We start from the raw sequence: 24,654 nt of genomic DNA, 5'->3' as shown, positions 1-24,654 counted from the left end.
ATGATGTGACGGAAGAAACAAACTTATTCGTGGTGACACAGAAAGAGCAGTAGAAACACTGCTCTTTCTATGTCATCTCGTGCACGTAATGGGTAAGTATTGAAAGCGTGAGTTTTGAGTACCTTGAGCGTATATTTGCAAGTAAAGATCAACAGCAATATCAGCTAACATCAAAATTGCCTTCCCATTTTTCTTCACTTAATAATAAATAAATATAAATAACCCCCAAAGAGCCTCAAGAGTTTCCAAATGCAATATTTATTGCATGCCGAAGTAGTCACAGACATCACTCAAGTCTGCAGAAGTTTATATAAAGAAATGAAGAAATGTTAGAAAATTGAGAAGTCACTCAACCTGCTGCCACAGCAGCCACCCACTGTATGTTCAACGTAACTGTCAATGGACAAGATTTTGGCACCGTGGTTTCTCATATTCATAGTAAGGTTAATTACAGCGCAACACAAGACGAGGACAAAAGAAGGTATAACACGATGACACGGCGCTACATAGCTTCTTTTGTACACGTCTTGTGTTGCGCTGTAACGAACCTTACCATGAATCCCAACCAACTGGCCCAACTTAAAAATTAAATTATGGGGTTTTACGTGCCAAAACCACTTTCTGATTATGAGGCACACCGTAGTGGGGGCCTTCGGACCACCTGGGGATCTTTAACGTGCACCTAAATCTAAGTACACGGGTGTTTTCGCATTTCGCTCCCATCGAAACGCGGCCGCCATGGCCGGGATTCGATCCTGCGACCTCGTGCTCAGCAGCCGAACACCATAGCCACTGAGCAACCACGGCGGGTCTGGCCCAACTTGCTGTTTCGCATATCACTGCTACAGAAGGTCACGAAAGCGCTGAAATTTCTGAAGGAATCCGGACTGAACGAGCATCTGTGATACGGAGCAGAAAACGTCCACATAGCCGGCGACATCGACAGTGGACGTTCTCTTCTTGTCTTAATCTTTTCCGCTCCTTCCTTCATTGCAGGGTAGCCAACCGAACTCAGTCCAGGTTAACCTGCATGCCTTTCATTTACCTTTCTCTCTCTCTCAGTGTAATTGTTTCAATTACCTAGGGGTTTCTCGATTTCGTCAGCCATTGTTTCAGGAACTTATACCAGTATCTACGCATGCCATAGATGCACATTATGTGCTGAGTTGCAACCCACTAACCTCTAATCGCCTGCCATATATATATATATATATATATATATATATATATATAAATATGTATATGCCTGCCTTATTTCCTTATTTCCTTCTTTCCTTCCTTTTTTCTTCCTTCTTTTTAATTTCTTTTTTACTCTGCACACACCGATGACCGGACAGGCGGAAGACGGATGCACAAAGCGTAGATGAGCCCACAACAGTTGACACCGTAAAGTAATTACAGATAAGAGAGTCAATGTTTCTTCAGTAGTGTGTGGAAGTCACTGAAAAAAAAATGCAGATGCAGCGATCATGTTGGAATCTATTAAAACGAAGCTTTAGTGAAGCTGTTCGTGGGGTAAGCACAGAAAACTTCACTTTGAAAGGGGGTTTATTGAAGCTCGTTCGAGGGATCGCAAGTAGCTCTTAATTACCAGTCCTAGCTCTTGGCATATCAGCAGCACGAGCGCGAGTCTCACGCCCCAGCGGTGGCAGTGCGCACAGCGCTACATGCGTATTCCCCACTAGAATTGCCCGCGCGGTGAAGCGGAGCCATCCAGTCTGTGGGTGATACGCTGTAGTGGTGCGGTGAATAGGGCGGCACGCGGCAAGTTGCTCATTAATAACTTCAGACAAGAATACACGGCCTCTGTGGCTAAGCAGTTCTCGCATTATTGTTCTCGCAAATTTATGGGTGCTATTCGCGTTCGCTCGCATTCGCTTGTTTTCTCTCACGTGTGCATCATTGTCACCATCATCATTACTTATTGTCCCTTATTATATGATTGTTACATAGGGAGAAACTCGAATAACCGCTGTAGTCACGAAAAAAAAAGAAAGAAAAAGTAACATATAAATACGTCAAGGGTCCATGTGGGAAAAGGTATGAGCATTGAAGGAATTGCGGACGTAAGGCATGACAGAGGTTTGAGTAAAGTAATTAGTTCTAGAAATAGGCCACCAGTACCTGCTTATTTCTTTGTGGATCACGCTCAATAAATATTGATTCTGGCAGCTCGTTCCACTGCTCTATACTTATGGACAAAAACGATCTGTTAAATATGGTGGTAAAGTACCATGTACGCTTAGGCTGTTTTCAGCGTACCGTTAGACTGTTGTACACTGCTGCACGCTGTACACTTAGACTGCTCTCAACGCACACGGTGTTCGTTACATCGGGAGCAGTGCCGTACATATAGCCTAGTTACTCGGAAACCAGAAGACCACAATTTGCAACAATTAACGACATCATCGCCAACGGGCAACAGCTGATTGATTAGGTAATACAGAATTATTTCTGAGGCTGCCTTTTGGCATAATAAAAGAAAGGATGGATGCGGTTGATAATAAAGTGATAATTTTGGCAGCTCGATGGTCAACCAGGTGGACGTTCACATTTTAGACTGCTTCAAACATAAGTGAGGAGCACATTTGCTCCTACCCTTAGCTTCCGCATTTTGCGAGAATACAGGGCAAAATGGTAGCCCCATATCCACGGACGCTGGGGAACGAGAGCCTTAGCGTAACCACTTCGGAACTTATGGTGCGATATATTGGTTATACTATAAAGAAAGTGCATAAGGTTATAATAAAAACAACCGACAGGGTTGAAAGATGGAGTCATAATTAAATATTCGGCTCTCATTTGGGCAAGATGTTGGTCTAATCCAGATGGCGAGGGGCATGGCTAGAGGAAATGAGGGGTGCACACGTATGTGCACACAACGCGCAGCCGCTGCGGGCTATTATTCAGAGTCCAATGTTAGGAGCGAAACAAGTCGTTGCATGCCGGCATACAATGTGCCATGATGAACTTGCGGCTCAAGTCTAAGCGATGGAACTGCGCAGATACCGATGCCTTTGGTGACACAGGGGTTTATAGTCGACCTCTTAGGCGTTTAGACGCCTGCATGAAAACGTTGAGTAATAAGAATAATAACATAACGCCACCGTACTCATCCGGTACTTGCCTACCTTTTTTTTTTGTCCCATTTATGGATTATATTCGGTTTTCTGCTTGCGGTCCTTGAAGACCCGCTTCACGATGCTATTAAATGGGTCATGTTTCCTCTTAAAGCAACAAAACGGTACGGGCCATTTCGCGAAGCGGGCTCCGACCGTAAAATGAACACCAGTTGTTGACGTTTGACGCCGCGTCTTTTTTTTTTCTTATTTTTATGCCACGGCAACACCCGAGCCGAACCGCGAATAGCTACCGTACGGAGCTCCCGCCCCCCCTGCGCGGCGTAGCTGCACTGCATACGAATGGTGCCCAAAATAAGCGGCCACCTTCAGGCGTCACTCTTGCCTTCGTCCCACCTTTACGCCACCCTCCCCCCTGCACCCAATCCCCTCTGCCAACAACGGCCTCGCGGGTAACGCTGTGCGCTTGAGCGGTTATGGGACACCGCGTGCCTACGATGAAATTCAAGTAATGCGGTTCAAAAAGTGGTAGGCGCACACATAACTATTTGTTGTTTTATTAAATGTGATGGGAGAAGTTTGGCTACTATTCCAAAATCATAGCTAAAGAGAACCCCAATAAATGAGAGATAAACTAATGATATATACGGTTGGTGTGATTAGTGAACGCTTGATCCCTCCCCAACATAAAAAAATACGTTTTTGTTAGTAATTTAGTGTTCAGCCACTTGACAGCCGAAGAACTCTCAAGGAAATCGACCACTTTAATAAACGTAACCAACTTCGTTGGAAATTCAAGCCCAGCATCGCGTCTAAGGTACATGAAAAAAAAGGGGAAAATAGGGTAACAAATACAAAGAAAATGGGGGAACAAAAATATATTCGGAACGTCAAAGAAGCGAGAGAAATACTATAACATATGTCAGGTCACACAGTTATAGCAGATTCAGTGAACAAGCTCTACAATTCCCAGGCCATACTTATTTAAGTTACACAACAGCTTTTAAACAGGGGTGTATGAATATTCAAAAATTTCAATACGAATCGAATAGTTCCTGCTATTCGACTGGTATTCGATTCCAGAATTCGCTACTCGAAATCGTTGAATGTTCGTTTCCTCGTTTCATTTTTACCAAGCGTAATCCACGAAAACTTCATATTTCATGTTGCTTTAGAAAGTAGAAAATATTGTATATTCTATTCGATATTCGGTGGTCGTATTTCTCGAGTATAAGTATTCGATTCGATTCGGAAATGTAACTATTCGAACAGATCTACATTTAAATTGCGTTCTTATTGTCAACCGGTCTGTTGCGAGTCTGAAAAAGCACTTGCTTGATCAGTTTGCACGGGCACATGCTCGGATCAGCACCTCCATATATGTGAATTGTGAGGCCATTTCTTGAGTTCGTTGAGATAAAAGCGTGTTTCATTTTTCTGAACAAAAGTAAAGGTTTAACAGCACATGGTGGTTTCTCGCCTTCACTTATCATTCTAGATTGCCGCGTCATCTGGTGACATTGCAAAAATACAACACATTCATTCCTAATCGTCGATGACGATGCAGCAGAACGTCTCACACAAAGTATCAATTTTCTGGAACGCCAGTTGCAACATAACTATATTACACGCTTGACATATGGAGTCGCCTGCATCTAGCTTTATGTTACACCAGAATATTTTAGCTTGTCATTCCTGGTTTAACTTCGAATATGATGAAAGCTGTTGTTCATGGGGGTGGAAACTGGGTTCGAGGAGGCTGCAAGGAGTGATACAAGAACAGCTCAAAGTATGCTTCAAAGAAAAAAAATCGAAAAAAAAGAAAGCTTTGAGGGTCACGTATCTGTCGCGCTTGGTTTGAAAATGTTTTAATAATGTATATGGCTTCATGGAGGCGAGTCATTAAAAGTAAAGCAGCCGCAAAATATAAAGCGACTGATGCATAATCTTGGTTCTCAAAGTTATGCATAACAGTGACACTAGTAGCGATCGTGTGATGCGCATTGTTTTCTTTTTTTTTAAAGCCGAATGTGTGGCCGTATTGCGTAGTACACTGAATTGGTTTACGGATGGTGCGGACAGCTCCAGATAATATGAGCTATATCCCTGGCAGTTCAATATACCGATGAGAGTTAGTAGTTTTGTTGAAATAGAACTACTTAGATTATGACTCGGCAAGCCTATACCAAAAGTTTTCTTGTGGAGAATACGACAGACTGGGAGCACGGTTTGTTCTCTTGACCCTCCATGAGGTCGCGGTTTATCCAGGTCGCGGAGGCCGCATTTCGATGGCGAAATGCAGAAGCGCCCATGTAGTACTTAGATTTATGTGCATGTTAAAGAACCCCAGGTGGTTAAAAAAATTAATCTGTTGTCCTCCACTACGGCGTGCCTCATAACCATATCCTGGTTTTGGCACTTAAAACCCCTGAATTTTATTTAATTTTGTTCTTTTGAGGTAGCTGATGGCTGATTAAGACATTGAGCACCACCTTTTACACTGAAAAAAGTACGATACTTACTGTAAGAAGTAGTGATCTTGTAATTTCATTTACTGAAATGCGCCTTTTATATTTAATCATCTGAAAACTGCGCTTACGCTGTGTTTGCAATGATATGTATACGCTTCTGTTGTGTTTGCGGGGGGACTCAAATGCGACGCTTTGTTTGAGCTCCTTCCTTTAAAGAAAGAGCGTTTCTGACCCTTAAACATTTCTGAACGTTTGGAAAGACCTACCTGTACTTTCTTTCTTTTCTTTTTTTGGTGAGGTGGTGTTGGGTGGGGGGGTGACATTTGCAGCAGCTTCGGGCTTACGCCTGTCAGAGATACAGCCGGTGCCTCCTATACACAGGCATCGGCTCCTTAACGCACGTAATAAATAGTCGACGCTTACTATTGTAGTTGAAATACGTTCTTTAATTACAATGCGCAAGATTGATCTATACTGATAACAAAACTGCTGCAGCTGTGAAGGTTAGTAAGTGAGGAGATAGAAAACCGGACAAGTTTGTATTGGTTTGTGGCTAAAACAAGAGCGCACTGGTGACGAAGGAAGGTGCAGACACAACACAAGGGCTGACTATCAAATGGAAAATTTAATGAAGGAGACAGTTAATATACACTTCAGCTACGCTTGCCCCTGCAAGACAACGAAAGAGCATGACAAAGGATCATGGTTAGATCAGTTAATACGAAAGGAATAAACAAGAGAAAAAAGGACAGAGTTACAGTGTGGTCCTCAACTATCACTGATTTGGTAATATAAAAAGGAAACTTCTCATTCCTGGAATGTTATTGAAGGCGCACTCACAAAACAAAACTTGGTCCTGCTTTCTGTATGCAATAAGTGGACACTCGTCAAGACAGTCATAGAAAGAAGACACAAAAAGGGGGCAGGAGGGTACCACAGCACGGTGACAAAACTCGACTTTTTCGACGGTCTTTTGACAGCAAAGAGCGACAAAAAAGCCAGTTCTATCTAAGTGCTCCCATCACGCTTCCGTCTGCGGAAATGCCACCCTTGGCTGTGCCTGACAGTGAGTCGATGAGCGACCATATTGAATACAACCGAAAGGACGGGTAAACTCCGAGAGTGATGAATGTGCGCTGTTGTCGTGGGTACATCACGTTGTGTAGACACGCGGTTTACAAATTCTAAAGGACTCCCATGAGCTGCTACTGCATGCATGGCACATATATACAAACAAGTCGCCAAGCAGGAGCACTTCGGAGGCTGTCACAAGCCCGCTTTCATCAAGCCGTGCTTTGCAGAAGCACTTGTCTGTTGGCGCGAGGCCGCAGACAATTCGTTATTTTTAAGCCTTCCCGGCTTTGAGCTTGAAATAGATGTGGCACAGAGAGCGACGAGAACTATACCGTGAATGATAAGCGCTGTTATCACACCAGCGAAGACTTCTCGGATACGCGGTGCACTTCATCCTGCGCGAAGACGGGTTTTTTTTTGCCGAGATCGCGTACTGCTTGAGACAAGCCGACACTGGGCGCTTCCGTGCCACCAGTGCGCGTGGAACCGGGCCACGGGTTCCTGTGACGCTGACTCACGTCACCGGGATCCCTGCAGCTCAAAGGCTGGCGAAGCTGGCGCGCATTTATTTCACCGCTTGAAAACAGAGTGAGGCGTGGGGCCGCCCGGGTAAATATAGACACACGGAGCGGCTCGGCGTCTTAAAAAGGACCAGCTGGGTGTCGACAAAACTTGGGGAAAAGCAAGGCACGCGCCGCGAGTCGATACTAAGGTGCGCGGAGACCAGCCAGCATGTCCACGAAGGCGCCAGCGATCGGCATTGACCTCGGCACCACGTACTCCTGCGTGGGTGTCTTCCAGCATGGCCGAGTTGAAATCATAGCCAACGACCAAGGAAACCGCACGACGCCCAGCTACGTGGCCTTCACGGACACCGAGAGGCTAATCGGGGACCCTGCCAAGGCGCAAGTGGCTCTCAATCCTGAGAACACAGTGTTCGATGCCAAACGGCTTATTGGCAGGAAGTACGACGACCCCAAAATTCAACAAGACATCAATCACTGGCCCTTCAAAATCGTCAATCAGGGAGGCAAGCCCAACATATGCGTGGAGTTTAAAGGCGAGAAAAAAGTTTTCAATGCAGAAGAGATCAGTGCCATGGTGCTGACCAAGATGAAAGAAACCGCAGAGGCCTACCTTGGGTGTCCGGTGAAAGACGCCGTTGTCACTGTACCGGCTTACTTCAACGACTCTCAGAGGCAAGCCACGAAGGATGCTGGTGCTATTGCCGGCTTGAACGTCTTGAGGATTATCAACGAACCCACTGCGGCTGCCCTTGCTTATGGACTGGACAAAAACCTAAAAGGTGAGAAGAACATTCTCATTTTTGACCTCGGAGGAGGAACTTTCGACGTGTCCATTTTAACAATAGACGAAGGATCCATGTTCGAAGTACGGTCAACAGCGGGGGACACTCACCTCGGAGGTGAAGACTTTGACAATCGCCTTGTCAATTACTTTGTCGAGGAGTTTAAGCGAAAGCATAAGCGTGACCTCAAGACAAATGCGCGCGCCATTCGACGACTGAGAACGGCGTGCGAACGCGCGAAACGGACCTTGTCAAGTAGCAGTGAAGCAAGCATTGAGATCGACGCGTTATTTGAAGGAATTGATTTCTATAGCAAAATAACAAGAGCTAGATTCGAGGAAATGTGCATGGACCTTTTCCGAAGTACTCTGGAGCCCGTAGAGAAAGCGCTGCAAGACTCCAAACTCAGCAAGTCCCAGATACATGACATCGTGCTGGTTGGTGGCTCGACGCGTATTCCTCGAATCCAGAAGCTTCTGAAAGATTTTTTCAATGGAAAGGACCTCGCCATGTCGATCAATCCTGACGAAGCCGTGGCTTATGGAGCTGCCATACAGGCCGCTATTCTGACAGGAGACACCAGCGAGATTATCAGGGACGTTCTGCTCGTGGATGTAGCGCCGCTTTCGCTGGGCATTGAAACTGCCGGTGGAGTCATGGCTAAGATCGTGGAGCGCAACAGCCGTATTCCTTGCAAGACGTCCAAGACCTTCACGACATACGCTGACAACCAGACTGGAGTCACCATTCAAGTTTTCGAGGGTGAAAGAGCCATGACAAAGGACAATCACCTACTGGGCACCTTCGACCTCATGGGCATCCCTCCGGCTCCAAGGGGCGTTCCCCAGATCCAGGTGACCTTTGACTTGGACGCCAACGGAATTCTCCAGGTGTCGGCTAAAGACGAGAGCACGGGCCGCTCCGAGAGCATTCGAATCACCAACGACAAAGGCCGACTGTCCAAGGACGAGATCGACCGCATGCTCGCCGACGCCGAGAAATACCGCCAGGAAGACGAAAAGCAGCGCGAGAGGGTGGCCGCCCGCAATAACCTCGAGTCGTACGTGTACAACGTCAAGCAGTCGGTAGAAATGGTCGGTCCGGAGAAGCTCGACGCGGCTGACAAGCAAAAGGTTCTGAGCAAGTGCGAGGAGGTCATCAACTGGATTGACAGGAACACTCTGGCCGAGAAGGACGAATACGACGACAAGATGAAGGATATGCAGCAGGTGTGCACGCCTATCATGACCAAACTGCACCAGGGAGGTGGCCAGGCGCCTCCCAACCAGGGCGGTGCTGCCGGCCCGAAGATCGACGAGGTGGACTGAGTGGCGATGCTTGTACTCGTTTCGCTTCGCCGCCGATACTTGTCTTATCATCTTGCTTGTTCTTAGTTTGTGGGAGGAGAACCCCAGCCACTTCTCACATGCGACTCACGAACGAATCGTCTCCTGTGGAGTGCTGTCTGCCCACGAAAGCAGTGTTATGCATGTTATACCTTGCTTTCGGGAGGTCGGAGGAGCCATATTGCTCGCGAGCATCATTAAACGTGAATTCTGTCGCGAGCATGTTAAAACACGCATTCATGAATTTGTGAAGGATGAGGTTAAACTGCTGAAACATTGCGCACATTGCATTGGACCTGGCTGCCAAGATTGTGTCTAAATATCTATGGACTTTGGGTAAAACTTCGGTTCCATACAAACTCGCATCTTCTGTAATTTTTCTATTAAAACGAAGAAAAGGATCACATAGGAAATCTGTTTGATGGCACCTTGCTCAATGTGCAGATGAATGAGGGGATTTCACCTGTCACTGTTTAGTCTGTTATGTGCTGCTCAGATATTGATTATGAAACAAAGACACTGAGGCATGCCTCACCATATCCCTAACCCTTCTGTTTATTCGCTTGCAAAGTGGTGAAGCGCTAACTAATGAGTTCTATATTTACCTCCAACAAATCTTAGCTTCCCAGTTGTTCTTCCAGCACCTGTCATTTTAATTATCCTCTGTTTTTCTTTTTGGACTAGGAAAAACTCGGAATACTTAAGTACGGAAGCTCTATAGCTGGGCGGGACAACTGCAGCTTTACTCACAGCGCGACAATCAAGGAACCGGTTCTCCAATAACCATAGCTTGCAAACCGAAACCCGGTTTTGCAATGAATTCAAGAAGCTAGTTGGAAAACTGCGACATGGCTTGAAGTATTAATTCCTGAATTGATAAGCCGGATTGAGCTTTTTCAAGAAGTTCCTTACCAAAGCAGTTGCCGAGGATATTAGAGTGATTAAACAGCATGAATTAAAACAGGAACAAGTCGAAATTTACTAAAATGCTTTGTTGCATTTGTACATCTTCGCCTGCATTTGTAACAGTGGCTTAATTCAGGCTCCAATACATATACTCGTTTCAGCACCTTACTTAAAAACTGGCGGCGGAGAGACTGCATCTCCAACTCCCACGTAATCATGAGCAACAGTTGCTGTGGTCAGTTTTGTCTCGTTCGCATTTCAATTTATGCCGATGTTGTCGTTGATTATGTTGCTTGTTCAAATATAACAGTGCATTAAAGTGGTGTTTGCAACAGCAACAAATTGAGTGTTGATGAAAGCACCACACCCGTGCATATTAGATATTTCTTAAACTAATATACCCTGTCAAGCCGGGTCATCGCAATCATGTCGCAACCTCTGTCATGCGTGTCAGGTAGGGGTCATTAGAAGCGCCGGAATGGCCCGAAAAGAATTCTGGGGCTATACGTGCCAATACCACAATATAATTATGATCGAAGCACGCCGTAGCGAGGGACTCCAGATTAATTTTGACCACTTGGAGTTCTTTAATACGCACCCGATGCACGTTACACGGGCGTTTTTTGCATTTCTCCCCATTGAAATGTTGCCGCTGCAGCCGGGATTTGATCCTGTGCCTTCGGGCTTAGCAGCGCAATGGCGTAGACACTGGGTCATCACAGCGGGTTCCCGGAATGGATCTGCCTGGCTTTGTGGAGTTCAGAGTCCTAATTACAATGGGGCACGACGTCCACTTGGTGTTATTAGCATAAAGGTATGTATACAATTTCTGCACGAATAACTATACAAAGCGCAACAATTGAGGTGCGCGGGAATTTTTCGTGTGCAGGTCATTTGTTGACACTTATATAAAGATGACGACGTGGGATGAATTTTATTCCCGGACATATATTAATTAATTATGTCATTTTGCTTTGCTAATAATGAGAATGGGTTTATAATGCATCTCCTGCAATGCTCCCGTTCTTCTCTTTACCTGCGTTACAATCTTCTGTTACCTTTTGTCCTGTATGGGGCATCAGAATGAGCGCGTTTTCAGAATAAAGGCACCATTGATGCGCTTGAATGAATGAGAAAAAGCATGTTCGCCAGCTGATCGATGAAAAGGAAAATACTAAAAAGAAATGCAGAAATCATCAACGATGATTGTCAATGTAGGCGAATAGCTGAACTCTCCCAGAAAGCTATTCCCTTTATTAATGTGACTTTTTTATTCCTCGTATCTCTTACAAACTTGGCAGTTCGTGCACGCTGAGACACGCTCGCGTACACAATGCACACCTCGAGTTTTTCTGTTTGATACCTCCAGTGGGTGAGTGAAAAATAGTGCTATAAAGAAATACGTGAACGATAGTGAGATTGAACATCCGTCTTCCATTACAGCAGGCCAATGCTCTAACCATTAGGCCACGATTGCACGTGTGTTTCCAACGTGCCAGATTAGCCACGTCGGCGAAAAGTGCTCCAGATAGGCCTATGTTTCTATCGACCAACGTACATCGCTTGTCAAAAATTAAAGGTCGCATCCGAATTAACCCGTTATGGCGTTCTATCGCGGAGCACGAGGGCGCGGGCTCGAGTTCCATAGTGACAGAGTGAAAAAAATGCTAGCGTATACCGAGCATTGGGTGCACGTTAAAGAACGCTAGGTGGTTCAAAATAACTCGAAGCCCTCCACTACAGCGCTTTTCTAGCACGGGTTCTACTTCGAGGTGTCATCATTCAATAAGCGACTTCTTTTTCCGCAAAGCACGACAGCACAGAGGGCTGGGGCTTTATTCAGAGGAACGACGAATTTTCCATTTTTCTCTCAACACGATGAAGCACGCGTAATGAAATTTCGGATTTTTAAAATCGCATACTATATAATTACACCACAGTATGGCGCAGTTTGGGCTCAAAAACTTAAACCTTCACTGTGTGAAGGTTTAAACTTAAAATCACTGTGGGCCGCTGGCTTCGAAACTATTTCTCTTCGTTACGCACTGATCAGCTCCATTCACTGTCTCTTCAATACGCAACAAAATGTAACTTTATTGAGCGCCTCCCTGTTTCGCCTTGAAGTGCTTCATAGATTGTTCGCGTACGGCACTGGAACGCCCACCATAGCTTCGGCGAGGTAGTCGACATAGTCTTTCTTCAGCTTCCTTTGCAGTATGTCCGAAGAGGCGAACGCGTAGCCGAATTTCATGGCTCCGTTCTCGGTTAGGTTACCGAGGTTTGTATACTTTAGCGCCGGCTCGAGCTTGCTGCGCACGGTCAGCTTTACGTCGGGGAAGCGGCGAGCCCCGATCTCGGCGCGAAGCGAAGCCAGAGTCGGGGAAAACGTGGCCGTCACGCCGAACACGTCCGGCCGACCACCCAGATAGCGCTGGTGCGACGTGAACTGGACCGCCAGGTTGTCGAGGAGAAGACTGCACAGCACCAACACGCGTCCGGACGGCAGCGTCTTGGCCTCGGCACAGTCGCCGGACCGGTTCACCTTGCTCAGACCTATCACCTTCACGTCTCTGATGTTCGCTGTCCAGTCGCTGCGGATAAAGTTTCCCAGTTTCGTGTAGCGCTCTGGGGCGTTCATCGGGTCCAATTCGGCGTACTTCTGCATCCGTTCCTGCAACACGGTGTCCATGAAATCGTTCGCCTCTTGCACTGTGGCACACATGGCACCTGCAAAAGAACAGATACATTGTTACGCCTCGCACTTCTGTCGATGACTGAGTATGCCACTTCAGCGAATAATATTCCATCTCTCAAAGTGTTGCGCATCGTTCTATCGCGGTCCGTAGGCCTGTGCCCTTAGCTTGTAAGGGCGTCCTTCTGTTCGTGGGCCGCATGTGTGCCTGATATGTATTCACTTGCATGCTTATGTTGTGCGTTTACTCTGGGCCTGCGTGCTGTACCACGCTAGAAGAATTTAGTAACCACGAGATAGCGCACGTGCCTTTTTTTCCTTTTAATGTTTCCTATTCCAATTTTCTTATTCATACTTTCACTGTTGTCATAGTTTGAGTATACGTAGCCCACAATCGGAGACAGTAGCGCATTCTTTTCTTTTTCATTTCATTGGGCTATACTCATCTGTCCTTATAATAACATTGTTGGTTAGACCAGCTGTATATTATAAAGAACGATGGACTAATGGCAGATTCTTGCGAATCATCATTGGTCGAGACATCTGCTAAAGACCTCAGACAGCCATACAAAAAAAAAAAATGGCCCCCGAGGGCCATATGCTTATTCCAATTTCTAGTTGGAGGGAAACGTGTGGCGTGTCGGTGCACGCGACGTTGCAACTGTGCAGGACACTGTTTCTTGGGCATCTACGCTACAACTTGCCTGTACTGACCAGTACTTGCAGACCTAATACGTACAATCGAGAGTGCTTGATCCCAGTCATTCGGGGTTCTTCTTGGATTGTCACGTCTTGGCGGAAACTATATCGATTTCTCAGGACTTCCCTGTCGCGACTCACATTGCTATGTAAGTGCTCAGAGCGCACATCTCCGACCATCTCGCCTCGCTTCCATAGGACGGGTATATATATATATATATATATATATATATATATATATATATATATATATATATATATATATATATATATATATATATATATATATATACACACAGCTAGGGGATCAGTTGGAGAAGGTGGAAGCACGTGCCTCTTGCTGCTCAATTTCACTTATGCGTGGGCTGATGCGCTATGAGTGATGACAATTACTAAACAAAAAATACTCATTAAGATAGAAAAATAAAAAAGAGATCCAGAATACGGACCTCATACGGACCCCATACCTCTTTCTCTCAGACAATATAGGCTTATCACGCCTGCGTCCCTGCCGATTATATGCTAGTGGGGAGCCCTCCTTTATGCTTGGCTCAGCTGCAAGACCGACTTTGAGTACCAGGAATTCAGGCAAAAGTAGAATTTTCATCGCTATAGTTGTCAAGCAGCTCTCTCTACTCCTGATGTACGAGAGGTACAGAGAGACAACCTTCGTATTTACACTTATGGCGCGACCACTGTGGGCGTACCTGCGGGGTCTGTGATCATCCCTGAAAGAAGCCATCCATCACCGTAAACCTAAGACTGCTTACCGGACAGCGTCGACATCTGCAATGTTTGCTGCTCTCCGTGGCACACTTCCTGCGACCCCTCAGCAACCGCTTCTAAAATGGAGCGTGTTCACTAATTCTAGGGCGGCACTACAACTATGCTATCCGTCTAACAACATGGACCATATAACCAAGTAGTGATTGATTTGTTCTTCGTTAGAGTAATTATGCAAGCCATTTTGGGGAATGGGCTAAATAGCAGGCGGAAGGAAAGGTCAATGATATAAAATAATTTTGAGAAATACAAGAAAAAATAAACAACTTAACTTTAAAATTATGTTGCCAGGTACGGGTACACATTAAACAAAAATGAATGCATAAATATTAATGTAAAGAAAAAAAACCATATAAGAGAAAGGGGAAAAATTTTATGCATTTCTTTTTGCCTCACCTAGAAAATCGCAAGTGGTGTCACATAGGTTCCGTATAGCTAGAACTCAAACAAAAAACTACAAAATAGTGTTTGAAGTTCGAGAGGTTATTCATCCTCTTGCCATGGACACGCCATCTTCATCATCGCCGTATTTGCCAAGCCATCACGCGCCTACTTCTTGTTATGCTACGCGTATACGAAGTTGTTTCTTTAGCTGCACCAAATTAAAAAAAAATATCCTGTGGCGCATAACACAATTTTGACCCTTGAGCTAAATTGCTAGATGAGGCGGCCACCACTTCCACGAGTAATCAAAATGCTTAAATGAACAACCAAGAAAATTAACCTTTCAATTCATTAGTTTACGGCACGTATATTTCAATTTACGAACTGCAGCCGGCGCGTTCGCAAGACCTATCCACTTGGAGAGAATTCTGAGCACTAAACGACTTTCGAGTTATAATTTTCAAACTATCCGGCAAAATACATTGGCGTTCCAGTTACTTTTCACTGGCACTTTATTCATATTTCTAGTTTTTCTTTACAAAATGCGAGAAGAAGCCTAAGGGCTAAAGTCTGAAGGCGCACGCCTGCACTTGACAAGGAGCTTCACACCCAGTAGGACATTTACTCTAAACAACATCGACGACATGCTGGTATACGTTATACATATACACAACGCTGAATGTTATAAAATTAGGCCTAACTGAAGAAGATATACATGTCAATAATGGTAATAAAATACTTTCAAATGCTACAATCAAGATACAAAACACGCACATAAACGTATATGCGAGAAGAAAAAGATGCAAAAAAAATGAAAAAGAGCGCCCCGCCTCTCAAGACAGGTGCATAATTCCTCATAAAATGAATAGTGCTGATGCACTCACATACAATAAAATAAACCTCTACTTATGATAGTAACTCATCTGCAATGTAACTTTTCAAACCTTTTAGTGACACCGTCTGCTTCACCTCTTTTAGTAAGCTATCATTTTGATTTAGAATATATGAAATCTGATATTTTAAACTTTGCAAACCGTAATTCGTTCTTCGTTTTGATAGTCAGTAATGTACGTACCTTTCTATAATTGAAGCTCTTATTCGTATGGAGATAAGTTTGTTCAAGTGTCTGGTAGGGTTTCTTTATTTCACTATTAGGTACCTTCCTATCTTACGTGTGTACAGTTTGTTATTGCTTAATAGGGTATGTTTTGACATAAAATGTTTTCTGCTTTCACTAAAGCTGAACTACTCAAGAGCGCCAATCGATTTCGTTTGTAGAGAAATGGCGGGCTTAAATCATTATCGCCACTCGTGGACAGGAACGCGTGGGCCGATCCCGGAGATAGTGCAATACCGGGCTGACCGGCGGCAGAAGTGAAACAGGCTTCAAGCAAGCACTCCGCCAACTTCCAAAACCAAGTTTAATATTTTGGGTTCCAATAGAACCACATACATTGGGCGTTGTAAGAGTTGGTATTCATGCGCTTTATTTGTTTTAAATCATGTTTGACGAATAATATGAAAGGGGGGAAACAGTGTGTCGACGATGCCTGTGCGCGTGGCCTGCGCTTCTGTAGTTATGACGTCAGGCGCGTCTGAAGTGCTGGCGCGGCTACAGCAGCAGTTGCGGCAGATCCGTGGGAGGTATACGGTGACCGTGACGGCGCTTGTGTCGGTGTAGTGTAGCGCCGCATGAAAAAAAAAAAAACAACGTACGATTCCATGATGTGTGCTGCCTAAACAGCTTCGCTGGGAATCCGTCCGCATGTGAATGTCGCGGCTCCACAAATTTTTTCGAAATGGGTCAATTCCACCTAAGCAGAATTTGAGAAAACGAAAAGGTTTGTTATCGGACCGCAGCGCTATAAAAGCAATTATATGATATATTTTACATGTTAGCAAGAGCTACATTACAGTGACAAGTAATGAAAAATTATGCAGCACATTTGACCAATATTCGCACGTAAAGTTGGGATTTGACTATTTTTGATTTAAAACACTCGATTCGATGCAGCTTCGGTCAGAAAACATTATTGAAAACGACTTTCAGAACGGTCTGATGCTATTTTAGTAGAAAAGTAAGCAGAACATTGGCAATTAAGTGCACTGCTAAGCTTCATGAACACTGAGAATAACATTTGGAGAGAGCGAATTCGTCTGCTTGAAAGCATTGAGAGCGTCGTTTGTAATGTCTCATAGGATCTTTTTCTTGAGCATCATTGAAGGGTGTAACAAAATAAGGGATACAACTTGCAAAGAGACTGCCATAGTTCCTCGATCACATAGTGATCTCCTATAGAGCGAGTGGATTTGACTCATTTTGATCCGTACACCAGCAGGATGGCTCATTTTCGATTTGAACCAGGATCTGCAGTGTGCGCCTGTGTTCCTTGCTTTATTTGATCCAATTACTTCTGATAGATTTTTTGGAGGAAAGCTGATTATATGTGCTTATCATTAGATCATAATTTTACCTAGTTTTGGTTTCTGAAATTGGCTCATTACGAAAAAAAGAACTCTTCGTGTATGCGCCACAGCAAAAGTAAGACGCCACAGCAAAAGGGAGATACGATCTCTCCAATGCTATTCACAGCCTGTTTACAGGAGGTATTCAGAGACCTTGATTGGGAAGAATTGGGGATAAAAGTTAATGGAGAATACCTTAGTAACTTGCGATTCGCTGATAATATTGCCTTGCTTAGTAACTCAGGAGACCAATTACAATGCATGCTCACTGACCTGGAGAGGCAAAGCAGAAGAGTGGGTCTAAAAATTAATCTGCAGAAAACTAAAGTAATGTTTAACAGTCTCGGAAGAGAACAGCAATTTACAATAGGTAGCGAGGCACTAGAAGTGGTAAGGGAATACATCTACTTAGGGCAGGTAGTGACGGCGGATCCGGATCATGAGACGGAAATAATCAGAAGGATAAGAATGGGCTGGGGTGCGTTTGGCAGGCATTCTCAGATCATGAACAGCAGGTTACCATTATCCCTCAAGAGAAAAGTGTATAATAGCTGTGTCTTACCAGTACTCACCTACGGGGCAGAAACCTGGAGGCTTACGAAAAGGGTTCTACTCAAATTGAGGACGACGCAACGAGCTATGGAAAGAAGAATGATAGGTGTAACGTTAAGGGATAAGAAAATAGCGGATTGGGTGAGGGAACAAACGCGAGGTAATGACATCTTAGTTGAAATCAAGAAAAAGAAATGGGCATGGGCAGGACATGTAATGAGGTAGGAAGATAACCGATGGTCATTAATGGTTACGGACTGGATTCCAAGGGAAGGGAAGCGTAGCAGGGGGCGGCAGAAAGTTAGGTGGTCGGATGAGATTAAGAAGTTTGCAGGGACGGCATGGCCACAATTAGTACATGACCGGGGCTGTTGGAGAAGCATGGGAGAGGCCTTTGCCCTGCAGTGGGCGTAACCGGGCTGATGATGATGATGATGATGATGATGATGATGATAATGATGATGATGAAAAGTATACGGGCCATGGTATGTAGCATAGAATTGCGAACTGCAGCCTGAACTTTACTGAAAAGAGTGCAGTACACTCATCACTTTCATGCCACGCGCTTAGGTTTCCTAAAATGTCACAATATACTTCTTTTTTTTTCTGGCAATTGAGAGTACATTCATTGGCCTCCTTGCACCGGCCAGACGGCCAGATGGCGTAGACAGAAAAGTAACGGAATGCAAAAAACGCGCGAGCACTTATATTTACATGGGTTTTGTCCATATAAGTGCGGAGAACTCCACTAGGACTTCTCTCACAGCCTCACTTTTGCTTTGGAACGCTAAGCCCAGTGAACCAAACAAACAGTTGTTTCTTATTATTATTGCTGAGTTGCAGACCTTAGCGAGAAGTTTCCTGCGATTCATTGGTTAGAAACCAAGGGAGGGAGGCGAAATGCAGGACACCGCCTGGCTCTTCGTAGAAAAAAAAAAGAGTATCGTGCTCAATTCTCATGTCGCTGAGAGTTGTTAACTTGATCCTTCTTTTTTTAGTATATATATTTGGCAACGCAAGGTGGATATTACCTTTTTCTTTTAAATACCATCAGCCTCATGAAAACTGGTTTAGTTCCGGTCACGTGGTGACATGAAAAAGTGTGGGACATGCCGTTGCGCCAGCCGGAGCGCCTACAGCTACACGCGAGGCGATCTCGGCTGGCTGCCCGCACTTAGTCATTGGGGCTGGTCGACAGCGTATTCACAGGTTCACGTGGTTCTGTGTTTTTTCATGCAACTGCATTTAATCACCGCAAAAAAAAAAAACGTTTCTGGTGTGACGTTTTGCCCCGCGACGATCAAGGCGTGTTTACGCGCGCTCCTGACGCGCTCGGCTTCGACACCGCGCTGAAAATGAGCTGGAACTCTTCGTGCCAGCGTGCCTTAAATAAGAGCTTTCGATTTGTTCTAAAAAACCGATTTCTTATGAGCTCGTCGTTAGCTACAAACTTTGAACAGGCATTGACGGCCTAACGTCGCTAATTAAAATTTGAGTTGATAAATCTATAGGTAGGCCACTAATAGATCCAACAGAGAATTTTTTTTTTTTCGTCCACCCTTGTTGCGAATGTTGCGCTCGAAAAAAATGTTATCGTGTCTCGATTCCCCTATGTTTAGTACGTATTTAGAGACAGCCGTCGCTGAAACACCCGGTAGTGCATGCCTTCACATCCCGAATGGCTCCACGTATCATTCGTTCAACGTGAACGCGCGTTTTCATTTAACTTAATAAAGAAAAAAAGAGAGTAAGGAGGATAGCCCCATCTACGAGTATAGGCTAACGATAACAGCCTTGATCGGGGACGTAAGCCACGCTTACCTGCAGAGGCGGTAGAGAATACCCTATGCATGTCGTTACAGAGAAAGAGGAATGTCTTCAATTGAAACTGAAGAAGTTACGTGCTTTTATAAGGTTAAATACCTCGCTTTATTGCGATTTGATGGTACTTTGAATAAAAAGAAGAAGGTGGGGTAGAGAGAGAAAGTGATTACTGTAATTTGTTCTCGGCAAGAAATGGTTGACAGACACACTTTGTCCCCAAGGAAAACTAGAAGAATGTATACGTGCACGTCACAGTTAACATATTTTACAGCCGTGTTTTCTTCTTTGATAAGGTATAGCCATAGGCTGAGAATATATATATATATATATATATATGTGTGTGTGTGTGTGTGTGTGTGTGTGTGTGTGTGTGTGTGTGTGTGTGTGTGTGTGTGTGTGTGTGTGTGTGTGTTGTTTTTTTTGGGGGGGGGAGGGTGATTTTCTGTGTGACATCGCAAAGTGTCGTTTTTGGCTGAATAAATAAGGTCATTGCGTACGGCTTGTCGAAAGTTTTGCGCAAAGTTATCCTGGAAGCTTTCCGTCGTACTCTAGTCACGTCAAGAAAATCTCGTACCTTTGTTCAATATTCTGGGTCGCATCTGTGTCGTGAGTTAAACAGCTTCGCTGCTCATCCACCTTCACAGAGTGGAATGGCTCACGAGTTTTCTTTTTTTTTTTGCGAAGTTGCGCTTCTCACTGTGGGGAAATTACCGGTGGTGTGTGGCTTCCATGCACTCATAAACGTAGCCAAATACATTTCTCAAACGCTTATAAATAACAGCAATTTTATGCAAAGCACACAGGTGATCGTGGGACTGACCGGCGATTCGCAAAGCCGGGCTATAAATACTGACACCACTGGCATCTTGCCTTTGTGCTGCGGGGTTTGACTCTGCGCCGTCTGTATACGTATAGTACGTTCACATGTCGTCGGCTAAGTGTTTTGTTAGTGACATCATGGCAATGTTGCAGTAGCGAACACACTCAAAGAGCAGTGTTGACTTGTCCGCATTCTACTTTGGACGCACTTGTACGCGATGAGAGCACAGCGTTCTTTTTTTTTACTTGTTAGGAATGAAAAAAATTACCTTGCAAACATATGCTAGCTACTTCCTGACAAATGCCACGACTTCCTCTTAAGAGTGTATGTACAAAATATCAATAGCCTGATCCTTCCGGTTAACAGTATGTATAGAACGATTTTTTGGTGTAACTGAGATTGATGCAACACCTAATACGACCTTTAGCATAGTTGAGGCTATGTGAGTCTCATCCCTTACTATGGTCATGGTCTCAGGTGACATACAATTCACAACGTGGATCTGCATGACCTGCGCGTAGCAACGCAGGACGCGTGTTACTGAAGTGGGCCATCTTGTGTTAAGGTCCAAGACATTTTTGTTGTTTTTGTTTGCATAGAAGTTTCATAAATAATTTCGCTTTATATATGTTGTTTATAAGCAAGCCTGCTAGAATAATCAGCCCTTTTTCTGGATGCACAGAGAACTCGCTCAAAGCCCTTTGCACGAGGAACATGCTGGACTCACGGGGAGAATGAATCCGGCAAAAGGCACTGCACATGCCCGAACAGGTATACAAACAAAACACACGTGATTAAATTCGCATAGAACATTGTCGGCTAATTTTGTGAAGTTCGTCCCGACCACCCTGTAGTAACTCACCAGGCAAAGATGATCGCACCTATCTGGATACGGTGAGCAAAAAAGAAAATTTTCAGTTTGTGCAGTAGCGTTAGGATGAATTCACGTGCCATTGTTTTTCGTTACCACGGCAGGGGCGCAATCCTCCATGAAAATGGCTGATTGTCTCGCTACTTTACCACCCTTACTAAAAGGCATATAGGGCGTCCCACGTAACTTGAGCCAAACTTTAAAATATATGCAAATGCCACGTAGCTGGACAGAACCAAGGTAAAGTTGTTTTCCGTCGCTTGGAAATACTGATTATTTGTCCATTCCGCCTACTTATATAACTAGCCTTAATTAATTAATCAACTTCTCAAATATTGCAATTAGGTCTAAAAGGGTCAATGAGAAAATTGTATACCAACATGATAAACTGCTGATACAGCTTCCTGTTGCTCAATACATAGCTACATCATACATAGAGCTACATAGAAATGTTTTTTTTCCAAGCATGAGAGAAGCGCGGGACTGGCAGCTCGTCACACCTTGCGTGTATTCGCGGGTTTCTCTCATGCTTGGAAAAACACTTTTATGTAGCACGTATTCCAACGGAAATCTGTATCGGGAATTTTTCATGTTCTTCATGCAGTTAGGCGGAATGCGAAAAATAAACTCGGTGCCTCCAAGCGACGGCAAACATTACTTTTGTTCTTTCCACTTACGTGGGATTTGCATATTTTTAACGTTTGGCTCAAGTTACGTGGTACGCCCAGTATATATACACCATTTTTTCGTAGGCGCCGCCATATTGTGAACGCAGTGGCGCCGCCTATGAGCAGCGCCATACTTGCTTGGGTGAAAGCGGTGTTTTGCATGGCAGGTATAGGTTCGGCGGAAGGTTAAGGCGCTTGTTTTCATGGTCGTGCGGTCTGTTTAGTGTGACGTGCGTCTTCTACGTGGTAAACGGTTCTGTGAGACGTGTTCAAGTGATTTAAGGCGTCATGGCCGTAGTTTCTGCTGGCGTTGAGGTGGACGGAACACGGAGCGCGATGTGTACGCGCATATTTGAGCCTACTATCAGCCTCGGAGATCAATTGTGCATTTCTGAATGTTCCATTCACTAATGTGACCTTATTGCAGTATTATCCTCTATTTAAAAGCTGCGGTTTAGGAGCCATGAAACATACGCGACGATCGTAACAGCGTGGATACCGTTCTGTTACGATATATGATGTTATACTTTGACAAGCGTTCAAACTATTCGCTGCAGGTTACATTGTGTGACTACTTGGTTCGATGGATGAGATTTCCGCCACTGAATAAAATAATTTTGGCAAGTAATAGCAGCGTACCTTACAGTCTTAATTAAACTTGTCCAGCAAAGGGACTGTTTACGAACTGCGCGAGCGTCCTACGCAGTGGTATGTGCTGGATTACAAATATATTTGTTCTATATACGGCATGGTCCAAGCATATGGCATCAGCGCTTTAATATCTATAAACCTTGTGCGGCGTGACTGTGCGAGGTCGTACTGCGGCGTTAGCCCGTTTTTTCTTGCTTTTTCTAGAAAGTGGAGGATAATCGAATTTTTTTTTGGGGGGGGTTGTGTTCGTTCCGTTCTGTACGACGCACTCACACATATTACGGAAATTTTGTCCTCAAAAATAGCCGTCGCATTCTTTCTATGCGCTCCCTCTCATATATTATGGCTGTATACAGGCCAAAAAGGCAATGCCGAAGCGCACAGCTTACATATGTATCGTGCTGGTTCACCAACCGCAGTGATCGCCCTGTTGAGCAGCGCCATCGGCCTAATGCAGGAAGGCTAGCATAGGCATATGGTAATTTGAAGCCTACTAGACTTGGAATGCGCGAGAACGATGCCGGTGCATCACAAATATTTGATAGCGCCTGGCGCTTAGATGTTTCGTGGTTGCCTTAGGTTGGCCGTGCACGAGCATGCGCTCTTATGTTTTACTCCCTACGACAAGCGATCAGACAATGAGCTGATTTATCATTTAATCCTGGTAATACAGAGACATTGGGCTTCTTTGTTGAATTAAAACCGATATAAGCAAAATAGTTCACAACGCATACACACACCGCGACTGATAATGTGCGTACACCGCGGCTTTTGATAAAGCGCGTCACATTTTTGCGCCCCCAAGACATATTTCCGCCTACAGTAGTTACCGATGCACCGAAAGGCTTCCCTGACAACCTTATATGAACGGGCATGGCGGACATTTCACAAAGTACGATCTAAAACATTTCGAAATCGTTCCGCAGCACGCGACAGCAATACTTTCAAGCAGCGCCGCGCCGGATCGCCCAAGCCAGAGAGGAGGAAAGGCTCTCCGCATGCCCTATCATCCTCGCCCGATGAAAAGCTCTATAGGTAGGAATTCTTGCAACCACTTTTGTAATTTGAAGTTCCTGAAGGCGTAGTATGCATACGGGACCTCTTTTTTAGTGTTGCATTGAACAAAACATAAGTGTTCATGAATGAATGAGGAAACATGAGCTACATATATATACGTAAAAATATTTTATAGCATGATTGAAAAATCACGTAGTTTAGGGTATGAAACACTGAGATAAGTTAGCTAATCGGTGACATGGCAATGATAACGAAAGTTATCTCCATAGGTGTTTTCTTGTTTAGCAGGTACGTGCTATTTTCAGTTTGAAGAGCCATGAAAATGAAGGGATCGAAATGCACATACCAGCGCAGAGCACAGCTAGAACTGCGAGCCGCATCGTTGACACTGTAAAGAAAAGTAGAGGTGGCAAGGTGAACAGAGTTGTGCGCTGAATAACAAAAGGAGATGGTTATGAATCTTAATAAATTGAAAAAAATATACATACCTAACTAGCGGAAGGACTAAGCTCTTGTCTGCTAGTGCTTCCGATGGTATGAAGCAACTTTGGGAAGGTTGATTTATTATCTCGAGACACTATGCGAGCGACAATTCATGTGATTGCAATTGTCGCACGGGGCGGCCTATCGCAGAGTGAAAGCCGCGATAAAAATATAAAAAATGGCGCACGATAGCAGCGGGAAAGTCTGGCCGTTGTCAGCAAGGGCTCACTTCGCTTCACCTACATATCACGCATCCCTGCGCTGCGTCGCACAAGTGCCGTGTCCGAGAAGTAGCTGACGCCGCGATTACTGCTTCCATTCATTTGCACGCGCACTTACATGAAACGAGCTCCCTCGCTTTATCGTCATCAAGGAACAAAGCGCCAAAGTGAATATTTTAACAGTGAAGGGCAGATATGTTGGTTGTCCTCTGACGCGATACTGTTGGCAGCTGCAATCCCTTGTCAAAGAAGTAGTGAACTGACTAGTACATGGGCTGTTTTCACAACTGAATTTTTCATTGCCAAAAATTTCAGCCAGCAAAAGAGTCTGCTGTGA

The 24,654-nt window shown here is 44.6% G+C and overlaps 2 protein-coding genes across 3 annotated transcripts; one reads left to right on the top strand and one right to left on the bottom strand.

The window, feature by feature from the left end:
- The first annotated feature begins 7,193 nt into the window (after positions 1–7,193).
- LOC135901596 (heat shock protein 68-like) lies at positions 7,194–9,684 on the top strand. The gene has a single exon (XM_065431424.1). The coding sequence runs from the start codon at positions 7,358–7,360 to the stop codon at positions 9,260–9,262; it is 1,905 nt and encodes a 634-aa protein (XP_065287496.1). The 5' UTR covers positions 7,194–7,357; the 3' UTR covers positions 9,263–9,684.
- A 2,571-nt stretch (positions 9,685–12,255) lies between these two features.
- Positions 12,256–24,360, bottom strand: LOC135901597 (uncharacterized). 2 transcript variants are annotated; one of them, XM_065431426.1, is made up of 4 exons: positions 24,102–24,360; positions 23,960–24,001; positions 16,461–16,558; positions 12,256–12,913 (listed from the first exon to the last, which is right to left on the bottom strand). In XM_065431426.1, the coding sequence occupies exon 4, from the start codon at positions 12,906–12,908 to the stop codon at positions 12,315–12,317; it is 594 nt and encodes a 197-aa protein (XP_065287498.1). In that variant the 5' UTR covers positions 12,909–12,913; positions 16,461–16,558; positions 23,960–24,001; positions 24,102–24,360; the 3' UTR covers positions 12,256–12,314. The 2 variants fall into 2 exon arrangements, with proteins under 2 accessions (XP_065287498.1, XP_065287497.1); XM_065431425.1 differs by lacking the exon at positions 16,461–16,558 and having other exon boundaries at positions 24,102–24,359.
- Positions 24,361–24,654: the final 294 nt, after the last annotated feature.

The sequence above is a fragment of the Dermacentor albipictus genome, chromosome 1, assembly GCF_038994185.2.
Source record: "Dermacentor albipictus isolate Rhodes 1998 colony chromosome 1, USDA_Dalb.pri_finalv2, whole genome shotgun sequence".
Classification (NCBI taxonomy): domain Eukaryota; kingdom Metazoa; phylum Arthropoda; class Arachnida; order Ixodida; family Ixodidae; genus Dermacentor; species Dermacentor albipictus.
The sequence above is the reverse complement of the archived record's forward strand: the minus strand, read 5'-3'. Positions and strand labels throughout refer to the sequence as shown.

Bases quoted from the DNA above. Each gene is read 5' to 3' on its own strand.
- LOC135901596 (XM_065431424.1), top strand. From the start codon at position 7,358: ATGTCCACGAAGGCGCCAGCGATCGGCATTGACCTCGGCACCACGTAC.
- LOC135901597 (XM_065431425.1), bottom strand. From the start codon at position 23,993: ATGCGGCTCGCAGTTCTAGCTGTGCTCTGCGCTG. The intron at 12,914-23,959 runs GTATGTGCATTT...GTTCTTTTGCAG, and splicing joins TCTAGCTGTGCTCTGCGCTG to GTGCCATGTGTGCCACAGTG.